This window comes from Rissa tridactyla, chromosome 3 (assembly GCF_028500815.1).
Source record: "Rissa tridactyla isolate bRisTri1 chromosome 3, bRisTri1.patW.cur.20221130, whole genome shotgun sequence".
Taxonomy (NCBI): domain Eukaryota; kingdom Metazoa; phylum Chordata; class Aves; order Charadriiformes; family Laridae; genus Rissa; species Rissa tridactyla.
In genome coordinates this window covers 60915597-60936955 of record NC_071468.1, presented here as the reverse complement: position 1 = coordinate 60936955, position 21359 = coordinate 60915597, and the positions used below count along the sequence as shown (strand labels likewise).

The following is a 21359-nucleotide window of genomic DNA, read 5'->3' as shown; positions in this document are numbered from 1 at the left end:
GAGGAGCAAGGTGAATGTAGGGCTTTCAGTGTAGACGCGCAAGTGGCTTTTATGTGAACAAACTCTACCCGTATTTAAGGCACGGATGGTTTCCCACTCCCCCTGTCAATTCTGTGGCAATAATCCCCACGTGCACCTGTGTCCAACCTTCTCTCTACCAAAGGTATCCTCTGTGTTCAAGAGTGTGCTCCCTTTCCATGCAGGTTATCCAGGCTGTCTTCTTCGGGATCTGCGTCTTGACTGACCTGTCCAGTCTTCTTACTAAAGGAAATGACAGTCAAGAGCAAGAGAGACAGCTGAAAAAACTAATTGCACTCCGTGACTGGGTGATGGCTGTTCTAGCTTTCCCTGTTGGAGTGGTAAGTACTATGTTAATCTGCACATGTCTTTACAAACTGGGTGAACAGTGTTATTTACTGACTGTTTTCTGGCTGAAAGGCTTTCCCACTTCTATGCAAAAGACACTGCGGAAAGGGAAACATGGTAGAGATAATGTTACTACTCTCTTGGTTTTTGCAGGTGTAAGGGAGCACTGGTGTTGGTTAAATTATTTTTGTTTCATTAAAAAAAATGTACTTTACAATAGAAACTTGATTGTACAAGTCATTTCAAATGTGAATTGTTCTAGCAGCAACTTGAGAGTCAATTTGGAGTTTTTCTGCACCGTGTGTCGTCAGGAGTAGTGAAAATGCTGACTGTGGCTTGTTTCACACCGTAATGACCTGACTGGAGTTCAGGCTGTAAGTCGTTTTGTCATGGGCAAGAAGGGAAGCGAAAGTCCAGACCGCTTCCTGTTAATCCCATGGGGGATTAAGAGCTGACAGAGGAAATGTGGTAGGAAAAAAAGGGGTTTGTCAGTAATGTAAAAAAGCACACAGAAGGTATGGGAAAATGTGGGGTTTACATGTCTTTTTCAAAAAAGAACTATTCTTTGGATCAGGTCCTGCTCCACTGGGACATCGCACATTGCTTTCAGTGGCAGAAGATGCTGAGTGTCTTTACGTGTCTCATACCACACACTGAAAGCAGCTGAAAATCCAGAATTTCATGGGTTTTTACATGGAAGTGTGTCAGTCTAGTTCTAAGTTTAGGTTACATTAAAAAAAATGTGTGAACCTTTCATTATAGTGTTGCTTTTATTGTAATTCAGGATCAGCCTTTAGTTCTAATTTTTTATTTCAACGTACAGCAGTTTAAAATAAATTCAATAGAAACAAATTTTTTTCATGGTAGGACCACTGGAAAACTGTATGAGGTCTTTAAAGTTGTACTGTTTCACAAAAAGCTGATCACTTACTGTCAATTAACAGCAGTTAACAACATATCAATCTATCATTTATAATTTGATATATTCAGAGATGCTTCATTAAAACGTGATTTCACCATTTATGTGGGTTTTCACAATACGTGAAGAAATACAGAATGCTTTTGCAAAGTAAGAAAATGCAAAGCATATGTGAGACACTGTGCAGGTATTTCTTTCATAACATCCCAGCTGGTAGCCTTCCCTTACTGTACTTGCTGGCCTGCCTCTTGGGAGCTGACACAATTCACGTTGGGGTAACAGACTGCAGTTCTCCAGCCATGATAAAAGAAACTGGATCAACTAATACAGTTTTGAAAAAATCTGTGCATAAACAGGCTTGCAAATATGTATTTTATGGGTGCAGAAATTGATATGTTACATTCGTATTCGAAGGGAGACTGGGGATTAGAAGTAGTTATAATTGCGGTTAGCAACAGATGCTTTTCCTACTGTGTTGATAGTAGAAGTGAAGAAGGAGAACAACATCACATTATTTGTCTTCATTTAAAGATTTTCAGTGCCTTTTTCAATCTAGCAGTGTAAGCCTTTAAATGCATCAAAGTACACCCTCCTTGGCTGTCTCACTCCGCTCAGGATTCTGGGATTCTCTCCTGACGCTGTTTGAGTTCTGTACTGTTGTCTGCGTGTTCCTCCACCCCTGCAGCGTTCCCGACCTTGCTTCACTTTGTCTTGGCAATTCTGCACATTTCTTTCGGGTGTTGTTTCTCTTGCCACCGGTAAGGGAGGAATCCCAGTTAGCCATTGCCTACACTGTAAGTGCTGTTGCAACATTTACAAGTTAGCAGTTCCCAGAGACATGTTCCCTACCTGGAACTAGCTGCTTTCCCGAGGGTTTCATACAGAGACAACCTCTGTCTTAAATAATAAAAAAAAAAATCCAGGAAATTGAGCAGCCTGGTCTAGTGGGAGGTGTCCCTGCCCATGGCAGGGGGGTTGGAGCTAGATGATCTTTAAGGTCCCTTCCAACCCGAACCATTCTATGATTCTGTGAAAATAGTAAGGAATGGTCATGCTCATTGGAGAGATGCTCTCCATTTCCAAAGGTGACCTTTCTGTGGTGAGGGGGAGCAATAGATTACCATGTATTGTTTCACTTCTTACAGAGAAAGCCTAAAAAGGTGGTTTTCATTGTTGTTTCTTCTCCTGGCTACTGAAAGACAAACAGCAGCGCTTCATGACTTAACACTGGTCTCAGCTCCTTCCTGAAACCTGATCCTCTCCAGCAGCACCCACCACACTGCAGCAGCTACCACTTGCCAAAGCCTTGGCCAGTGCCTGAGGGACTGCCAGCCACTGGGGGCTCTTCTTTGGTGGGATTAAGGATCAGAAAAGTTCAGGGCCCAAAAGTAGCAAATGTCTAACACTGGCTTTGTTCTCTAAAGAGCTATTTATGTGTAAGAAAATACCCAGTGAAATTTTGGTACGCTGGAGGTGCTTGTTAGAAGGAAGTTATTAAACACCAGAGTGTCTGCAGGAAAAAAGTTGAAGTTTCCTTGTTTCTCATATTCTCTCAACAGCTTCCTCACTCAGAAAAAAAAAAAAAAGAACAAAAGAAGTTCAAATGCAGACTTACTTTCTTTGAGACTCACCCACCTAGCTCTCTGTGGAGCTTCTCAGTGGTTTCCAGTAGCGACACAAGGGAACCTTCACACATAAAAGTCGGAAGGATGTGAATAAAATCCTTGTTGGTTTTCTAATGTAACAGCAGTGGTCATGCCTAAGTACTTGTCAGTTACCTTAACATCTAAATTATTTTTATTGCTCAGTGTTTTACACAGGGCATGTTTAGGGAATAATGCAAATACTAGGGGAACATTTTAAAGCCCGCTAACTGTAGTTTTTCAAGAGCAATTCAACACAATTTTTTTCTGTATTTCCTGCTTACTGAAGCCCTTGAGATGATTTGTTCTGAAAAACAGATGAGAAAAGGGGTTTCCACTCCCAAGTCAAACAATGATGTGTGAAAAAAATGTAACAAAATAAAGTATTTCATTTTTAGTACTTCCTAAAAAAGTATTACATATAAACCACCTGGGAAGTCAGACCACCAACCTCCTCCCACCTTCCAAAGGAGGGGAAAGAACAAGCCCAAGGGCAAACAGTCTCCTTGGGTGGCTTTGCAACAAATCACATTTTGCAAAATCTTTGCAGCAAATCACATCTCTCCAGTGTTGTGTTATGCATTGTGTATCTTCGGGGGCTCAGATCAAACTGAATTGCCAACCTACCATTTTGGTTAGGAGCATCAAGAAAATAAACACGAATCTCTTTGAAGGACATAATGACAACTGTTTACCCATTGGTGCTCGTTTTAATGTGACTTTTAAGAGAATGAAATCAGAAATCAACAGACCAATTTTCTATTCAGTAAAGCCTTATTCCATGGAAAGTCTGTGGGCAAAACTTCCTAGCCCTTTTTTAGTTTATTATAAGGCTGGGGTGCTGTTCAAATGCCTAAGAGGTCAGGAAGCATCCACTGAAAAAAAACGCTTGCATAGACATTTTAGAAGTTCATTACCAATTCTCATCTATACTGGCTGCACTTACCCCCCCTTTATCAGTGTAAAAGAGATTTATATTGGGAATAATTTACACTGCTAGAGAAGTATGAGACACAGTTAAAAGTCAGAGACTACACCAGTGGTTTAGACTATCCCTGCTTTTTTCTATTTGTTTGGCATAGATCATGAAGTGACTGAGTTTCTGTGGTTAATTAATGTTTTGTGTAAACTGTATATGCTTTTATCAATATATTTCTTCTAATTTGTACCAAACAATAGGAAGACAAAACAGGCATTTCTAGTTGTTTAATAGAATAGGAAGATGGAAGAAAATTCATATTGTTACATATTGGAAGAGAGATTGCTGCCTAGAACATCACAAACTCTACCATTGATATGGTCAAGGGGGAGCAAGGGAGCGTTGATATGGTCCACGGGGGAACAAAAGAGACTTCAGGGCTTTTGGACAGTTGGGAAGGGAATCTGGACCACAGGTTATTTTCCCCTCTCTCCCAGTTGCAGGCAGTGATGTTGGAAGACATAGACGAGCCCAGTCTATTAACACGTGGCTCGGTAGCTGGTTGTCATTGCCACAGTTTTGCATTTTTCAGTAACGGGATGGCCTACACGGCAGATTCATCTTTCTGAAAGGGGCAAGAGGGTCTTTGCTCACAAGCTAGTGGGGCTCATTGACAGAGCTTTAAACTAGGCTGGACGGGTGGGGGCGGCAACATCAGGCTTGCCTGTGACAAGCTGTGGGACGACAGGCAACTATTAGAGCGATGGGGTGCTAGCGAGATCCCACAGCTCTGAGACGTGCTGGCTACACTGCAGCACACTTGAAGTCTTACAGAGATGAGACAGGGGCTCCTGGGGTAAAAGGAGCCAAGAGGAAAACATCAGTGAAATACCTAAGGGATGTTCCTCTAAGAAGGTGACAGAGCCAACAGCTCAGCTGCAGTGCCTCTACACCAATGCCCACAGCACGGGCAACAAACAGGAGGAGCTGGAAGTCACCATGCTGCTAGAAAGCTACAGTCTAGTTGCCATTACTGAAACCTGATGGGTTCAGTAACCTAGTGGGATGAATCCCATGACTACAGTGCAGCTATCAATGGCTACAGATGATTCAGAAGAGACAGGCGATGAAGGAGGGCAAAAGCGTTGGTCTCTACATCAAGAAATGGATAGAGCATGAAGTCTCTGAAGAATAGCCATGAGCAGGTTGAAAGCTTATGGGTCAGAATAAGAGACCGAGGCAACAAAGGGAGCCTTGTGGTTGGTGTCTACTACAGACCTCCTGACAGGAGGCATCATACCTGCAGGCTCTCATGCTGCTGGGGGACTTCAACCACCCCGCCATCTGCTGGAAATGTAGCATGGCAAGCTGTAGGCAATCCTGGAGTGCATCGAAGATAACTTCTTAAGACAGGTAATAGCCCCACCAGAGGAGAGGCGATACTGGACCTGATGTTCACCAACACAAGTGAGCTAGCTAATTGGTGACGTCAAGACTGGAGGCAGCCCAGGCTGCAGTGGTCATGCATTGGTGGAGTTCGCAGTCCTGAGGGATATGGGTCAGGCAAAGAGTAAAATCAGGACCCTGAATTTTAGGAAAGCAAAATTCCAGCTCTGCAAGGAGTCAGTCAGTAGGACCCCCTGGGAAACCGCCCTCAGGGGCAAGGGAGCAGAACAGAGCTGACAGAGCTTTAAGGACACTTTCCTTAGAACTCGAGACCTCTCGATTCCCAGGTGTAAGAAATCAGGAAAGGAAGGCAAGAGACTGGCATGGCTGAATTAAGACCTGCTGGTCAAACTAAAGGGCAAGAAAGAGATGCACAGGCAGTGGAAGCAGAAACAGGTGTCCTGGAAGAGTATAAGGATGCTGCCTGGTTATGCAGGGATGGGGTCAGGAAGGCCAAGGTGCAGCTGGAGCTGAACTTGGCAAGGGATGCAAAGAATAATAAGAAGGGCTTCTACAGGTATGTCAGCCAGAAAAGGAAGGTCAAAGAAAGCGTATCCCCCTTGAGAAGCAAATCTGGCAAACTGCTAACAACAGACAAAGACAATGCTGAGGTACTCAGCAACTTTTTGCCGCAGTCTTCACTAGCAACCTCTATCCCTACACTTTTCAAGTGGATGGACTGCAAGGCAGGGACTGGCAGATAAAAGTCCCTCCCACTGTAAGAGAAGATCAGGTTCGTGACCAGCTGAGGAACATAAAGGTAAAGAAATCTATGGAACCTGATGAGGTGCATCCCAGATTCCTGAGAGAACTGGCTGATGTAGTTGCCGAGCCACTCTCCATGATACCTGAAAAGTCATGGCAGTCAGGTGAAGTCCCCAGTGACTGGAAAAAGGGAAACATTGCACCCATTTTTAAAAAGGGTAGAAAGGAGGACCCTGGGAACAATTGACCTGTCAGCCGCACCTCTGTGTCTAGGAAGATCATGGAACAGATCCTCCTTGAAGCTATGCTAAGGTGCATGAAGGACAGGGAGGTGATTTGAGACAGCCAGCGTGGCTTCACCAAGGGCAAGTCCTGCCTGACCAACATAGTGGCCTTCTATGATGGAGTGACTACATCAGTGGACAAGGGAATACCTACAGATGTCATCTATCTGTACTTCTGTAATACTTTTGACATGGGCCCCCACAACATTCTTCTCTCTAATTTGGAGAGGTATGGATTTGATGGGTGGACTGTTTGGTGGATGAGGAATTGGTTGGATGGTTGCATCCAACGGCTCAATGTCCAGATGGAGATCAGTGACAAGTGGTGTCCCTCAGGGGTTCATATTGTGACCAGTACTGTTCAATATCTTCATCAATGACATATATGGTGGGATCGAGTGCACCCTCAGCAAGTTTGCAGACGACACCAAGCTGAGAGGTGCAGTTGACACACTTGAGGGATAGGATGCCATCCAGAGGGACCTGGACAGGCTCAAGAAGTGGGCCTGTGTGAACCTCATGAGGTTCAACAAGGCCAAATGCAGGGTCCTGCACCTGGGTCGGGGCAACCCCTGGTATCAGTACAGGCTAGCGGATGAAGGGATTGAGAATGGTCCTGCTGAGAAGGACTTGAGGGTATTGGTGGATGAAAAGCTGGACATGAGCCGACACTGTGTTCTTGCAGCCCAGAAGGCCAGCTGTATCCTGGGCTACATGAAAAGAAGCGTGGCCAGCAGGTCGAGGGAGGTAATTCTGCCCCTCTACTCTGCTCTGGTGAGACCCCACCTGGAGTACTGTGTCCAGCTCTGGAGCCTTCAGCACAGGAAAGACATGGACCTGTTGGAGCGAGTCCAGTGGAGGGCCAGAAAAATGATGAGGGGGCTGGAGCACCTCTCTTATGAAGACAGGCTGAGAGAGTTGGGCTTGTTCAGCCTGGAAAAGAGAAGGCTGCAGAGAGACCTTATTGCGGCCTTACAGTACTTAAAGGGGCCTACAGGAAAGATGGGGACATACTTTTTAGCACAGTGTATTGCAATAGGACATGGCGTAATGCCTTTAAACTAAAAAAGGGAAGTTTTAGACTAGATATGAGGAAGAAATCTTTTACAATGAGAGTGGTGAAACACTGAAACAGGTTGTCCAGAGAAGTGGTATATGTGCCATCCCTGGGAACATTGAAGGTCAGGTTGGACGGGGCTCTGAGCAACCTGATCTGGTTGAAGATGTCCCTGCTTATTGCAGGGGAGGTTGGACTAGTTGACCTTTAAGGGTCCCATCCAAACCAATCAATTCTTTGATTGTATGATTCTATGATATTTTATATCATGTAGCTTTAATAGCTCCATTCAGGTCTGAGTCTAAATAGGCTAGAGTGATTTCATATTTTTTATATTATGCTTTTATGTTTTTAAAAACCTGTGATACGAAAGAGAGAAAGCCAGGCATGCTTTCTTACCTGTTGTTTCTCTGTACTGGTACAGTCAAAAGGAAAGCTGATCACTCTTCTTCTGTAGATCATCAATAGTGCTGACCTGGGATCTTATCCCAAGAAAAGATGTGTAGGCATTTGCTGCAGTCACCTACTCACCTCGTTATTTGATGAGACTACAAAATACATTTGTTTCCATAACACACTCGACTATGCCAAAACCTATTTTAGATTCTGCCCTCATCTGTGGTGATGTGGTTGGTGATGGATGGGAACATGAGCAAGCAGTGGTGCAATTGCCTCCTGAACTCTGTTGTTGGAGGGGAGTCTTCCCCGATTTTCAGGGATTTCCCACTTCCTGTGATTTCCTTCATTGACCCTTTTCAAATTCATTTGGTGTGATGCTGTGCTAGCACTAGATCCCACCTAAAGCCGGTACCATGCCAATTTGTGCCTTCTGTGGTCTGCCTTTAATAACACTTTGCTTCTATATGTAATGCCCTTAACTCTCAAAGAGGCTCACAAACAATATATTTATACTTGCAGTTAACCGCAAATGTCTTGGGAGATAGCCAGAAAGCTTACCTTTAACTGTAATCAGAAGACATTTTTTCAAGGTCAAAGGGTCGGGTTTTTTTTCTCTGTCATGAGGCCATCCAGGAAATGCACGAACTGAACTGTGCAGCCCAGCCAAAAACAAAAACACATAGTGCAGGAAAATAAAGTTCCACTGAGTTCATTCTTCGTTTGCATAACATTTCTTGGTTGGGCTCATGTAAAACAGCAAATTATGCAATTCTTGTCACTGGTTTCCTCTCTTAGTTTCTCTTCGCTTCCATTTGTGGTGTTTTGATAAAGCCACTTGTTTTCCCTTTTGAATAGCCAACCGTTTCCCAATTTGTCCTTTCAAATTTTTTCCTTGGCAGTACCACATGCTCTTCTCATGGTCTCTGAAGCTTCAGAGACAGAGGACAAAAAGTCAAGGAATATCTCTTTAGGTGGGAAAACAAAGTTTAGTTTTCAGGCTTATTTATATCCTGCTGCTGTGTATTTGTTTAGCAATACTTCAGATGCCTGCAACAAGTGAGGTACTCCATATTTTCAAACAATTTCTGAGGTCTTCTTCCAAACTTGAGGTTCCCTTTGATCTGTAATGACCCTAGATAGGATAAGTAGTAAATGAGGGACCCTTCTGTTCTTTTATATGTCACTTAACCTTACGTTTAACCAAGTAAATGCTGTCTTTGGAAAGCTGGCAGTCCTAGGAGGCTCCTTTGTAAAGAAGTGTAAAAGCAATTGTCGGTGTGTGTTTTCTTCCTTGGATTCCAGGCCTCGAGAGAAAGTGGAAGGGTGACATTTGTGCCATTTTGCCTTGGGAGCAAAAGAAAACAAAAGTATTGGGCTCCTGAAAGATGTCTGCTGCATATGAGCAACCTGTTCAGCCTGGCATGCGAGGGTAGTACTGTGACTGTCTCCACAGTAGTGATGAATTGTGCCACAAGGAAGGCAGCGTGAGCATAAGAGCAGCAATTCTGATCAAGCCTTACATAGGCAGTGTAAAGAAGCAGCTCGGTTGTATCATAGTCTGGCACTGCGTGACCACGTGTGATCTGGACAAAGCCCAGCCCAAATAAAAGTACCAAATTGTAAGCATAGTAGAGGTGATTTAATAGTACCAGACCAACACTTGCTTATTAATCAAAGTAAACAAATTCAAAAGCAGCCAAGGTAGCTGAGTAGTCCTCATTATAGTTCTTTTTATCCAGATAGTTCATTTTTATAGTTCATTTTTATAGTTAATTTTAGTTTGTAGCGCAATAATTCATTTTCATAGTTCATTTTATGCAAGTGAACAAATTGTAAGGAAAGGTAAGGTGAACCGTTCAGATACTGAAAGGGATCTTCCCCAGGGTGTTGGGTTAGTCTCATGTCGCGTCCTCCTCCGGGATAGGTTAGTTCTGTAGCACCTTGGGTTTTGCGCACTTCCTTTACCTTATGGCTGCCTTGTGATAGTGCTTTGCTAAGCAGCATTTGCCGTCTGTAGCTCCAGATGGTTGCAACCAGCTAGGCTGATCCCGTTCCATCCATTGGCTGACTTTGCTTAAGGGACAGATGGCACGTCCCCTCTTTTCTTATCTTTACCTCCTTGGCAAAGTCTATTGTTTTATTCTGCTCCACACAAAAATCACCGGTCAAAACACGCCAGCTTTGTTGTATTCAGTGTAATAAGGTTCAACCTAATCCTGGGTGATTTCTCTTGCTGTAAGACTTCCTTGGAAAAAAGCATTATCAGTCTTGGTCTTCATGCGCCTGAGAATATGTTTTTATGTCCCAGTTGGTCCTAGCAGGTTCTCGGAGACCCACTGTGATAATACATGACTTCTAGGAAGCCTATAGAGAAGAGGATACTTTGCTTCCATTTTCCCTGCTGTTCAGCTATTCATATCTTGGCACTTATGTGTCAGCAGGTGCGTAAAGAGCTAGGCTGTGCCAATGCCAAGACTGGCCCAGAAAAGAGACTTCTTGTGGGGTACTTTACACTTGCAATATTTTTCGGGCTGTCCATCATAACCTATTTTTTTTTCCTGGCCTCTGTGCACTAGTCAAATAGTCCAAGCTTATTCTGAGCAGGCACTGATAGCTATCATAACAGATGGACAAGTGTGTTGGAAACCAAGAAACTATGTACTGTATGCACACTGAGGGAACAGTGTACTGGTTCAGGTCATTCACATAACTGGCTGGCCGAAGTCTGCGTGTCTGTGGTTAGAACAAGGTGCCATTGATAAACTGCAACCTCAATTTTAACTTTCCACAGTCAGAAGCATACGAAACAACTTAACGCCTATGCTATCACACACACTAGTAATTTGCTGACCTTGCTCTGCTCACCCCATATTTCTTGCACTTTCTTTTACTGACCCCCCAAATTAGCCGTAAGACCATGGGCCACATCAGTTTGGATGTAACTGAATACTTCCCTGCTGATCTCAGTGGAAGTACTATCCGTTGCCTCTCAAACTTTGAACTTGGACTTGCTGCTACTGTGTAGAGATCCCCTGAAAATGGTCATTGAAAAGCTCTTGGCCCTGGTATTGGGTTTTACTGCTGTAAACAATAAGCCTTTTGTTACTAGAAAGCTATGACTCAAATTCAAGGTAAGAAAGCAGTTGTGTTTTAATAGGAGATTACTTACTTTATTCTTTCCCCACATAAGGTAAGCTAAAACTATTATTTCTGTAAATTTTTGCAGGTTTATGTTGTCTTTGCTTTTCAGACATTGGGGTATCTTTAAAGAATTTGTGAACACTTTGGCAAAAAATTAGCTTAGTGCAAACTTTATCTGAGCTATCTGTCCTGTCCTCAGTCTAGCGGGAGTAATGGTCTTTCTCTGGGCTCCTGGTTCTCTGACAAGAACCAAGCCAAATTTCCTATTGACAAACGAGCAGGATACTAGACCTCTTTTCCGTGGATCCCAGTCCATTAATTGTGTGCAGAGTAGCTAAAGGGTTAAATATTTTTTTTAAACAATGCTGTTTTGATGGCTGACATGAAAAAGTGCAAGGATGAGTTTATAGGCTCCTGTTCAAGGATGAATGTTTCGTATTTATATGTTCTATGAATTCCAAGTGATATTTTACCTGATTTTCCATTTGTTTTCTATCCTGTTAGTGGTAAAACATTATTTATGTGCCACATCTGCTACTAAAGTATAGTACTCGGTTGTAATTTGGCCACAGGCATGTAAGTCAAAAAATGAGATTTTTCCAGGCTGAAAGTCAAAAAAAAAAAAGAGGAAAAGTTAAACTCCTGTGAATGCAAAGAATAATCCAGATTCATACTGTTGATTACAGCAGGATTTGCTCGAAGAACAATAATGTCTGTGTCTGCCCATAGATTATTTGCTAAATGCTAAATGCATTTTGCTATCTAAATTGTGTAGCTAATTGTTCAGAAGTATGTATTTTAAAATGTCTTCTCTTTTTTTTCTTCTTAGTTTGTTGTGACAATGTTTTGGAGCATCTATATCTATGACAGGGAACTGGTTTACCCAAAGCTGCTTGATAACTTTATACCAGCGTGGCTAAATCATGGAATGGTGAGTAAAGTAGTGCAAACACTTCCTTGCATAAACGAAAGTGTAAGACGCTGATTTCCCTGTGCGTGAGTGCATACACTTAGAGCTAATCCACTCAGAAGTGATTAAGGAACATTGTTTGCAAGCAAGAATAACATCTTTCCTTGAGTCATATTTGAATCCCTATAGGTTGAAAGAGTGGAGACTTGAACTTGCGCATCCTACATCCCAGGCTAGTTGTGGGGATCGGCTGTTTTCTGTGATAAGGTGCCTTTCCCAGAGCAATGTTACCCTGGTGATGAGGAAACTTAATCAAAAGAGACTCTTCCACAAAACAGAAGTTCTGATTTTGACAAAACTTGCTCTAAAATGACAGAAACACTTACTTGAATGATTCTTTACCATTCTACCAAAGTATAATTTGTGATGAAAACGTTTTGGTTAAAATGCTCGTTCAAAAAATCTCACTATGCTTTTTGGACTTGTATATTTTTAGAAAAAAAATTAAGTAATTACTCATTTCTCAAGTATACCAAACTTGTGTAGCTGAACCTGCATCTGAGTATTTTTAATAACGTGTGAATTTTATGCATGAACGCAAAGTTTCAAAATTGCTGCATCAGTAATCATAAAAGTAATTTCTTGAGAAGAAATCTGACCTTTTCATCTCTCTCTGGTATGTCAAGTTGGACGTTTTTTCTCTCAACTATATGTTTAAATGCTAAGGGAAAGATAAGGCCACACTTTGCCAACAGGTACTTACTACTGTTTATGCAGCATTTGGAGCTGAAAAGTGTCGTCATGTTTGCTTCTCTAGTTGGCATCTGTGCGAAGTATTTCATTATTACTTTGTTTTCCATATCAAGGCATGGCAAACCATTTGGCACTGCTGTTCATCAGTAGATGACAGCAGAGCTTATCCTTCAGGGTGTGAGTACTGTATCGCCACAGTAGATCAAGATTTGTCCACTACTGCTGGGCTTGATAGATTGGTCCTTTGTGGGGTGGGGCAGATGGCACTGCTATTTATTTATTCCCTAAATTGTGTGTTGCAGGAGCAGTATAAGAGTTACTACTGACAAGAGGAGCATTAGCTTCCGCTAGATACTGTACTGTTTTATGATATTTTGAAAGGAACAGCTGTGTGTAGAGATGAGGAAAGAATCTGATGATTCCTGCTGTGTTTGTTCAGACTGTCTTCCCTTGAGTTTTGAGGTTACGAACTGAACGCTTGCAAATGCTGCCAAGCCATACATACATTGATTTTTTTTTCCCCACACCACATCAGTGCCAACTCTGATGACATTTCTTCCAGGTGACATTCCACATACTGAAAGTGACTAACCTATAACATTTTTCATGAATGTACCTTGTGAAGCAGTTGACAACAAGCGTCCCTGTGTATTCAAGAAGTGTCCTCTTGTGCCATGACTAAAAGGCAGTTCAAACTCATGTTGCTCTGTAGAAATGTATACTTACTGAAGTATTTGAAAAGGGCTTTTGTTTGAGATTTTTGGACATAATAGAGTTTGCTGAAATGAATTGCGTGCAAGCATCTTAGACTTTTTATTTTCAACTTGAAATATTGTAGAAGGCATTTTTGAAAGTCTTTTGTAAAGGAATTGTTTGCTGTGTCAGTCTCCATTTATCCAAGTGTTCCTTTAGCTCAGTCACAGAGAAAGCTTATGGCTGTTGGGCTTTTCACCCCCTTGCAGTCTAATTCTTTCTGATGTTGTAACCATCATTTTGTCTTCACCAGTTTTCATACTAATTAATTCTGATGCATTGCCCACCATAATACGAACGGGCTCTTAAACTACCTGGAGAATGCTAGCACCTCACTTACTAGTAGTTAAAATTTTGACATGGCAGATTTTAGAGAATATTATAGAGGTCCCCTTGGTGAAAGGGTAGGACCTCTGGGAACACAGTTTTAGAAAAACCAGGATCCCTAGCTGTTGTTTTTTACGGAAATAAACAATTATTCCCCTCTTTTCCTGCATGTTTTGACAGCAGCTGTGCACATTCAGTGATCATTTTTCCGAACACAAGGGTGGCTGTGCTGGAGCCTAACCTTGTATAACAAAACTCACACAAGAGATTCATCACTCTTGGCAGAGTGAAATCTGTCAGGTGGGTCCTTTTTCTACTGCAGCATTGCTTACGAACCTCTCTTCTCTGTCAGCTTCCCTCGCAGTGCCTGGTGCAGCTCCTAAGGAGCTCAAATTGTACTTCACCTGTGAATACTCTGTCCGGGTTTTTTCACAGCAGTTTCCTTGAACATGTATTTATCACAAGAAAAGCCACAACAACTGGAAAATGTAAAACTGTACATTTTCCTCAGTAAAGATTCCCTACTTTAACTGAAAAGTCATATTTTCAAAAGTTTCTGACAGATGTATTATGACCAGCCGTAACAACTTGCTCAACTCTGAACATCAGCCTGCAAAATCCACACATAGAAAAGGAATGAAAAGTCATGAAATTTGGCTGTAATAATAGCAATCATATTTCCATTAGTAATATGGGCATGTATCAAAATATTTTGAGAGTATGTATACTTTAGGTGACGATCTTGAAGGCTGTATGAAGAAATTGTTTGAAGGGCTGGTCCAACTCAGTGCAGTAGCCCAAGCAGAAGTGGTTTGGGCAGCAGTGTCTGCTGCTTTGTTAGGTTATAATAATTACTTCTCATTCCCCTTTTTCTCCTTCCTCTTTCCAATCCCTTCTCTGCAGTTACAATGTTGTCTATAGTTAAAAAAAAGTCCTGTTTTCTTCAATACATAGTAATCTCTTACTAATACTCAGAGATATCACTCTTTCATAGCAACACTTTTTCAACATCTAAAAAATTCCTAATGATGAAAAAAATTCCTCTTTAGAAATGGAAAACAAGGCAAATGAACCTGAGAGCTATGCAGATCCATTACCAATTCAGTCTTAATATTGTTTATAAATTTTCATAGAAACAGAGAGAGACTCATCATTTTGCACAAAGATAAAAGCCACAAACTATTTACTGTGAAATTGCAGATAGTGTCAAGAACTGTATTTCTATTATATATAGATACATACCGGAATAGTTAAAAATATAATTGCTGTCTGCAGAAAAATGTGAGTCGTACGTGGTGCCTCAGATGGTTCCTCATACATTCAGATTCACACACCTGTGAAAGGCATCACTAATGGACTTGTGCTGTGCCATAAACCTGATACATTTCGTCATCTCAGTCAGTCGATTCATCCATAACCAATGGTATCACTATGACTTGAGAAGTGACGTGGGGAAATCAATGTCAGGGTTGCTGTGGATTTCAGCAGGACAAGGTTCTCATCTCTGTTTGTTATGTGAGGGAGCGCACCTGAGTAGCCGAGGTTAAGCTTCTGTCAGTAGAAATAACTACCTGTGTAAAGAGAGCTGTTGGAGAATAGGGCTACGTCTCAGCCTTGCTCTATTTCTGAAGTGTCAAGTTCACTTCCTGTATTTATTAGTTATGCAGATGAATTCATCTTTGCTGGCTACAATTTTAGTTGCCAAATTACTGAACTCTTCCATCAAAGACGTTGTTTGTGTTCTTGAGGCTGTCCTGCACTTTGGATCCATATCAACCCTTAATTCCACAGGCATATTTTCCATGGGAAATATTCTTTCCCGTTTTCTGATGGCTGTCTCTCTGATCTCTATCAGTACTAGGAATTTTTAATTAAAGGCTAACCTTTAGTGTTTAAAACTAGTCTGTCATAGTAATAGGATTTTTATCAGCTCATTCATTGTACCTTTTTGTGTTGGGACTGGACAGGACGATGGACGGATAACATTTGTTTCCAGAAGTTATAATCTCTTCAATATTAGCACAGACTATAAAACCAGAGGTTGCCCCTATTCTAACTAATGCCCATATAAACAGATCTGTAGACTGAATTAATTTAAGCTTGAGCATTGCTGATTTTAAGCCAGTTTACATGGCAGGACTGCGTGCAGTATCTGTCCAAGTTAGCATACCATTTCAGAGAGAGTCCTTCTTTGTTTTTCACAGACACTTCCCTAATTCTTTTTAAAAATATGAATCATCTTTTGTTTGTGGCAAGGAAAGTAAAATACAGAGATAGAAATTACTTGCTGAGGAGTTTAATGGCTTTGGAGGTCAGAAACAAAGAATTGTCTTCATATGAAAACTCCAGAGGAGAGGTCAGGGAAGGAGGAAGGGGAATATGCTCTGCCTCTGTGGAGTTGAAAAATTGATCATTGTATGGGTTCTGTGCCACTACAATCTATATGAGCTCTTCCAGTTTTGTACTCTATTCTTTTTATGCTGCTTTTGGGAAACAAAGGTGTTCCTAGAAAGACATACCCTCTCTCCTTGCCTTCAAGAGAACGCACAAAAACTGTGACAAATAGCAGACGAAGATAAGTTATGGAGAGGAAGAAGCCTGTCCAAGTGATAGATCTCTACTTATTTCACAAGTTGGTTCTCTATTCTTATTGCTGGCCGCTCAGCTGAAAAGTTCAGCCCACCAGAGAGTGGTATGGAGTCCCTCCGGCCATCTCTCCTGTTGCTGTTTTTCCTGTCAGCCTTGCCTTAGGTCCAGTGGCTTTGCTTGTTTGTTCCTTTGTTTTTCTGGTGGAAGGCTTTTTTCCTTGATGATTCAACAAGTAGAAAAATACAAAAGCCATGCAAAGATCAAAATTCGTAGTAACCTGACATATAAAGACGGGAAGGTCCAAAGCTGGTGAGTTTTTTGACAAACCCATCTCTCCATCATTAATTGGGTCAGTTGCTGCACAGTGCTCGCTCTGATGTACAAACAAGGAAATGTCCGTCCTTTCAGCAAAGTGTTTCCATCCAGCGTGTTGCCCTAAAAATCCTTTTCAGAAATGACTCATTTGAAACAGTGCATTATACTTCTTGAGGATGCGTTCCTAATACAGCAACATCCCGTGTATGGGCTATTTTTGTACAATATACTGCACCTTAGTAGTGCCACGTGCTTATGTCTAGAAGATACCTACCCTTTTCTGCGATTTGTTTCTAAATCAAATTTAAGGCTTTCAAAGATATTCCAACTGAAGTGCTCTTCTCAATTTATCTATAATATTTTCGTATGTTAGGGGGGAATAAAATCTTCAGTGCTCCAGGAAGGAGTTCCACTTGTTACATAACTTGAAAAGTTTTCTGATAAAAATCAGGGAAAATTTGTAATTTAATTTCCAACAGAATAATTACTACTAGGTGGCTATTATTTACACATCTATGTGATGGAAAGAATATCAACTGAAGCTGGTTGCCTGGGGATGCAGAATATTTGCAAAACCCATGAAAATAACGTTATTGGTTTTTGTACACTTCTTGCATGTGCATGCTACAGTTACGTGGCTCCGTCTGGTATCCCTGCTCATTATCTGACAGTTTAACCACTGGAGCATGAATACAGTAGTATCAATTATTCCCTGCTCTGGGGAGAAAAAGAGCAGCAGCTTAAAAAATTATTTTGATTTTCTGTTACTTATGTGAAGGGCTTGGAAATTGGTAGCGTGTCAAAACTTGTGATAGCATAGCACCTGAAAACTGAGAGGGGCTGCTAGGTAAAGAAGTCCAAATTACCTGAGTGTCTTCCTCTGGGAGCATTAGGAAAACCCCTTTACCTAATACAGTAACAGCACAACAGTTTTTGTGAAGTAGGAAGCTGGGCTTAGCGACATTACATATCTGCCGGAGGAGACTCATCAGGGTAAGGTGAAGACAGCTTTCTAACGGAACACAGGTGCCGAATGTTTCTGATTATTTGCTATTTCCAGTAATCCAGAGAAAACACACCCGCAGGCTCCTCCTGTACAAACGAGCCCAACATGTAGTAATGAGGGACCTTCTCTAAAATGTCTTTGAGTACTTAGTAACAGCTAAACACACGAGCCCTATTCCAGATGTGAGCATTGCAAATGAAAAGCCTGAGAGCTGAAATCCCCAGATGAGATCTTTTTCTGAAGTTTTGCCCTTCTTCTGTTGACAAGGTCACGTAACTCGGTCTGTTAGCACAGAGGATGAGAGCATGTAGTGTCAACACCAAGTCACGGGAGTGACTACCAAAGGAGGAGAGAAGGGGAAAGAGTCAGGGAGAGCACCAAAAAAAGAGGTTAGGGGAGGATAGTTGGATGAGAGAAAAAGACAGGCTGGAGGAAAGAGACGAATCAAAAAGTCAACAGATGCCGTTCCGACTCCTCCCTAAAAAAAAGAAAAGAAAAAAACCAAAACAGATGAGGCAAGTGAATAAAAAAGCAGCCACCGAATAATGTAGACACGCTGGAAGAGACTCAAAATGCTAAAGAGGACCTGGGGAAGGAGAAGGATGAGGAGAGGGAAAGCAAGGAAATAAGGAAAAGTAAGAAAGAGGAAATGAAGAGTATGTTTTCTTACCATATCTTTCCATCGCTTCCCTGGGAAATCTTCCTGAGATCTATTAATTAGAAGAGTCAAGAGCAAGGAGAGGGCTTATTGATGCTGCTGTGAGAGGAGGAGAATTGCTTCTGTTGTTGTTGGATGTAGGTTTACAGGATAGATGAAGTAATCTTTGCACAGTGACGTGCCAGAATCTTCAAATCCTTGTAAAATGTTTGGGATTAAAACCACCTGCAACCATGCAACAGTATGAGGCCTGTGTTCACATAAATAGTATCTGTGTGCTATCTGTAGAATGGCATCAGTGTCTTTGCATCTCTGTCTATATTTTTCTCTGACAATGCCGTACATTATCTTGACTTTCTGACCCTCAAAACTACAGCCCTGCTATTGAAAACAAGCCACTTCAGAGTGTACCTTATTTTTTCATATCAGCTGTGAAGTTGTGTTGCATGTTAAAACAGATGTGCTGTTTGCTAAGGGTTGCAGGCATGCTGGAAGATCACATTTTTGAAGCACCAGAGGTGAGGAGGTGTACTGTCTGTATTTCAAACTGCCCTGCTTTAACAGACAAAGCTAGGGGTAACCCTGGAAATAATAATTATGATAATAGCAGTAATACTGATAATGAAATCTCAAAGCCAGATTTTCAGCTGAAGTAGCTCATACAAATGTTTGGTAAAGAATTACTATGGGCACAAAACAAACGACCAAAGGAAATCCCCCAAAACGACATACAAAGGGAGCCTTAGACTTTCTGCCTTTTCTCTGGGTGTGGAGTACGTACTGAGCTGTGTTTTCCTAGAAGCAGGGTTTGGCCCTGGACTGCTAGGTCTGTTTGTTAAACCAGCAGCGGTGTGGGATGGAAACGCATTTGGTTCATTCCCATAATTCTGACAATATTAGGAATGCCGGTTTTGTTTTAACATTCACTTTGTGTGCAGCTTCTGTTGCTCACCGTAGTCACTGCTGGAGCCACGCACAACTCTTCTGTAGTGCTTGAGCTGGTGCATTTCTCTGGTGCTGCTACATGATTGATCAGATAGGTGGTTTGCAGGTTATAAATGTAAATAAATGTTCAACTTTAAAATCAGTGCAAAATGCGTTAATAACTCTAAGGCATTTTATAGGAAAATCTTATGTGCTGTCCTCTCTTCTCTCCCAGTTAAAATTAGACACTTCTTTTATCTTTTGAGGGAACACATGTCTGTTTTTTCCGTATTTTTTTTTCCAGAGAATATAGGCAGATAATAAAATCAAACAGTAAGTGATATATTATTATGATTAATGATAAGTATATTCAAAGAGTGTCTTTTATCAAGGAAAGAGAACATTTCACTGGAAAAAATGAATTCATTGGGGGGAGGATTGCTTATGGTGAAGAAGGTTTAATATGTCAGCTGCCAGGTACAGGTTGTGTACTCTAAAGCACCCCATATGCAAGCCATCCTAGAGGCAATCACTACAAAAACCTTTGTCTCTTTAGCAGACCATGCAAATGCAGGGAAGGATGAAAATATCTCTTTGAAGGTATAGTAGATTAATATGCATTTTTTGTCTGTCTTTATGTATTTAAGGGACTATGCTTTGCCTTATGATTACAGTAAAATGCAGTATTAGGTATCCTTGGACACGCAGGTTACCATTCGTTAGCGCTTACTCAGATGCAAATTAGAATGTACGTACAATAAAAGTGGGATTGTAATATATTGTACCCACTTTACTAAACTGTGCTGTTAGCATTCACACATGTGGCAAATATGACTTAATCAGACCACAAATATTTTGCAGCATTCCATGGTATCTCATTTATTTGTTTAATTTGCCGCTATAGCAACTGGATTCCATCCTTTTAGATTCTTTTTTTCACAGACCTATGATCTACTTGGTTGAAGCTTGGCAGACAGCTTTTCCTTCAATTGAAGGCATATGCACTAACTCCGTGACCAGATTTTTACCTATTTATCATTGTTGGAAAGTGGGTTATTTCACATGGACACAATACCAGAAGAATCAGCAGACCCGGTGAAAGGAGTCTGAGCCCAAAAGCTTACATGCTTTTTCCAGTTCTTGAAGTTGGTGGAATAAAAAATATTACTTCTCCCTGTATCCCGAGATCATTATTGCTACAGGAACACTAATACAAGAAAATATTTTGACATTGGTTTTGTAACAAGTTACCACTTTTTAGAAGTAACTTTTTTCTTCGTTGATTGCTGTCTTTTTACACGTCTTTGTATTTGGAAACAGTCGTCATTTCTGCAGAAATCGTTTCATATTCAGATGATTAATATCTTGAAGTAACTGCCACAGCAGTAATGTTTTATACACGCTGATCGGCAGAAATCAAGGATTTGGGGACAACCTTGAGAATTACTTTTGCTCATGGTGGGCTATGAGCTTTGACATAACCTGATGTCTCCCCTGTGGTTCAGTTCAATCCCCATAGTTTTACTTTCCCACATGGATACAAATAAGTAAAAACAGTGAACGTTTTCGGTAACTCCTCAAATACAAGCGACTCAAATTCAAGATGCGGCATGAAAGATGTTTTTGGCAGACGTGTAAGCCATGGCCATTAGTCATGCAGGTCTACAATTTTCCCTTTTTCCTTTACACATTTACCTAAAGCACCGAAGTCCCAGCCTGGTGCCCTACTCAGGAAAAACCATCACCTGTCAGAGGTGTCTGTTTCTCTCAGAGGGACCGCAAGGGTGACCTGACTAAGGTGACTCTTCCTCCCTCTGACACCACAGTTATCTGAGCATGAAAAAGCTCAGACCATGGAGAAATAGCACGGGGCATGGAGGTGTCTTAAAATAGCAAAAGGCAGACCAATGGCCAATATATGCTCTTGCGTCTTCATTGCAGTATTAACTGGCATCCTTTAACTCTTCACAGCTTGCTTTCTCTTCAAAACAAGAAACACGGCATATTTGAAGTGCTGTTTAAACTGTTTTTAAATGTTCCGTTTATTCCTGGTTCTGCCAGTGTTCTACTCAATAATCTGAGAGAAATTATGTCGTGTTTCATCGAAAGCATTTTTTATAAGTCATAATGAGCAAATGTCTGCATTTTGCGGGGCTTTGCAACGGCAGTTAGAAAAACAGTGCTGGCTGTCACTGGGTTTACAGTACTGTGCCTGATTCTGGTTGTGCAGTGTCCCAGGCCGGGC

The 21359-nt window shown here is 41.4% G+C and overlaps 1 protein-coding gene across 1 annotated transcript in view; it reads left to right on the top strand.

Annotated features, from left to right (window-relative positions):
* AIG1 (androgen induced 1) overlaps positions 1 to 21359 on the top strand; it is a 126478-nt gene that overhangs the window by 37474 nt on the left and 67645 nt on the right. The window contains exons 2-3 of the mRNA XM_054197073.1: positions 204 to 359; positions 11709 to 11810. Coding sequence (XP_054053048.1) covers positions 204 to 359; positions 11709 to 11810 — 258 coding nt within the window. The remainder of the gene's footprint in view (positions 1 to 203; positions 360 to 11708; positions 11811 to 21359) is intronic.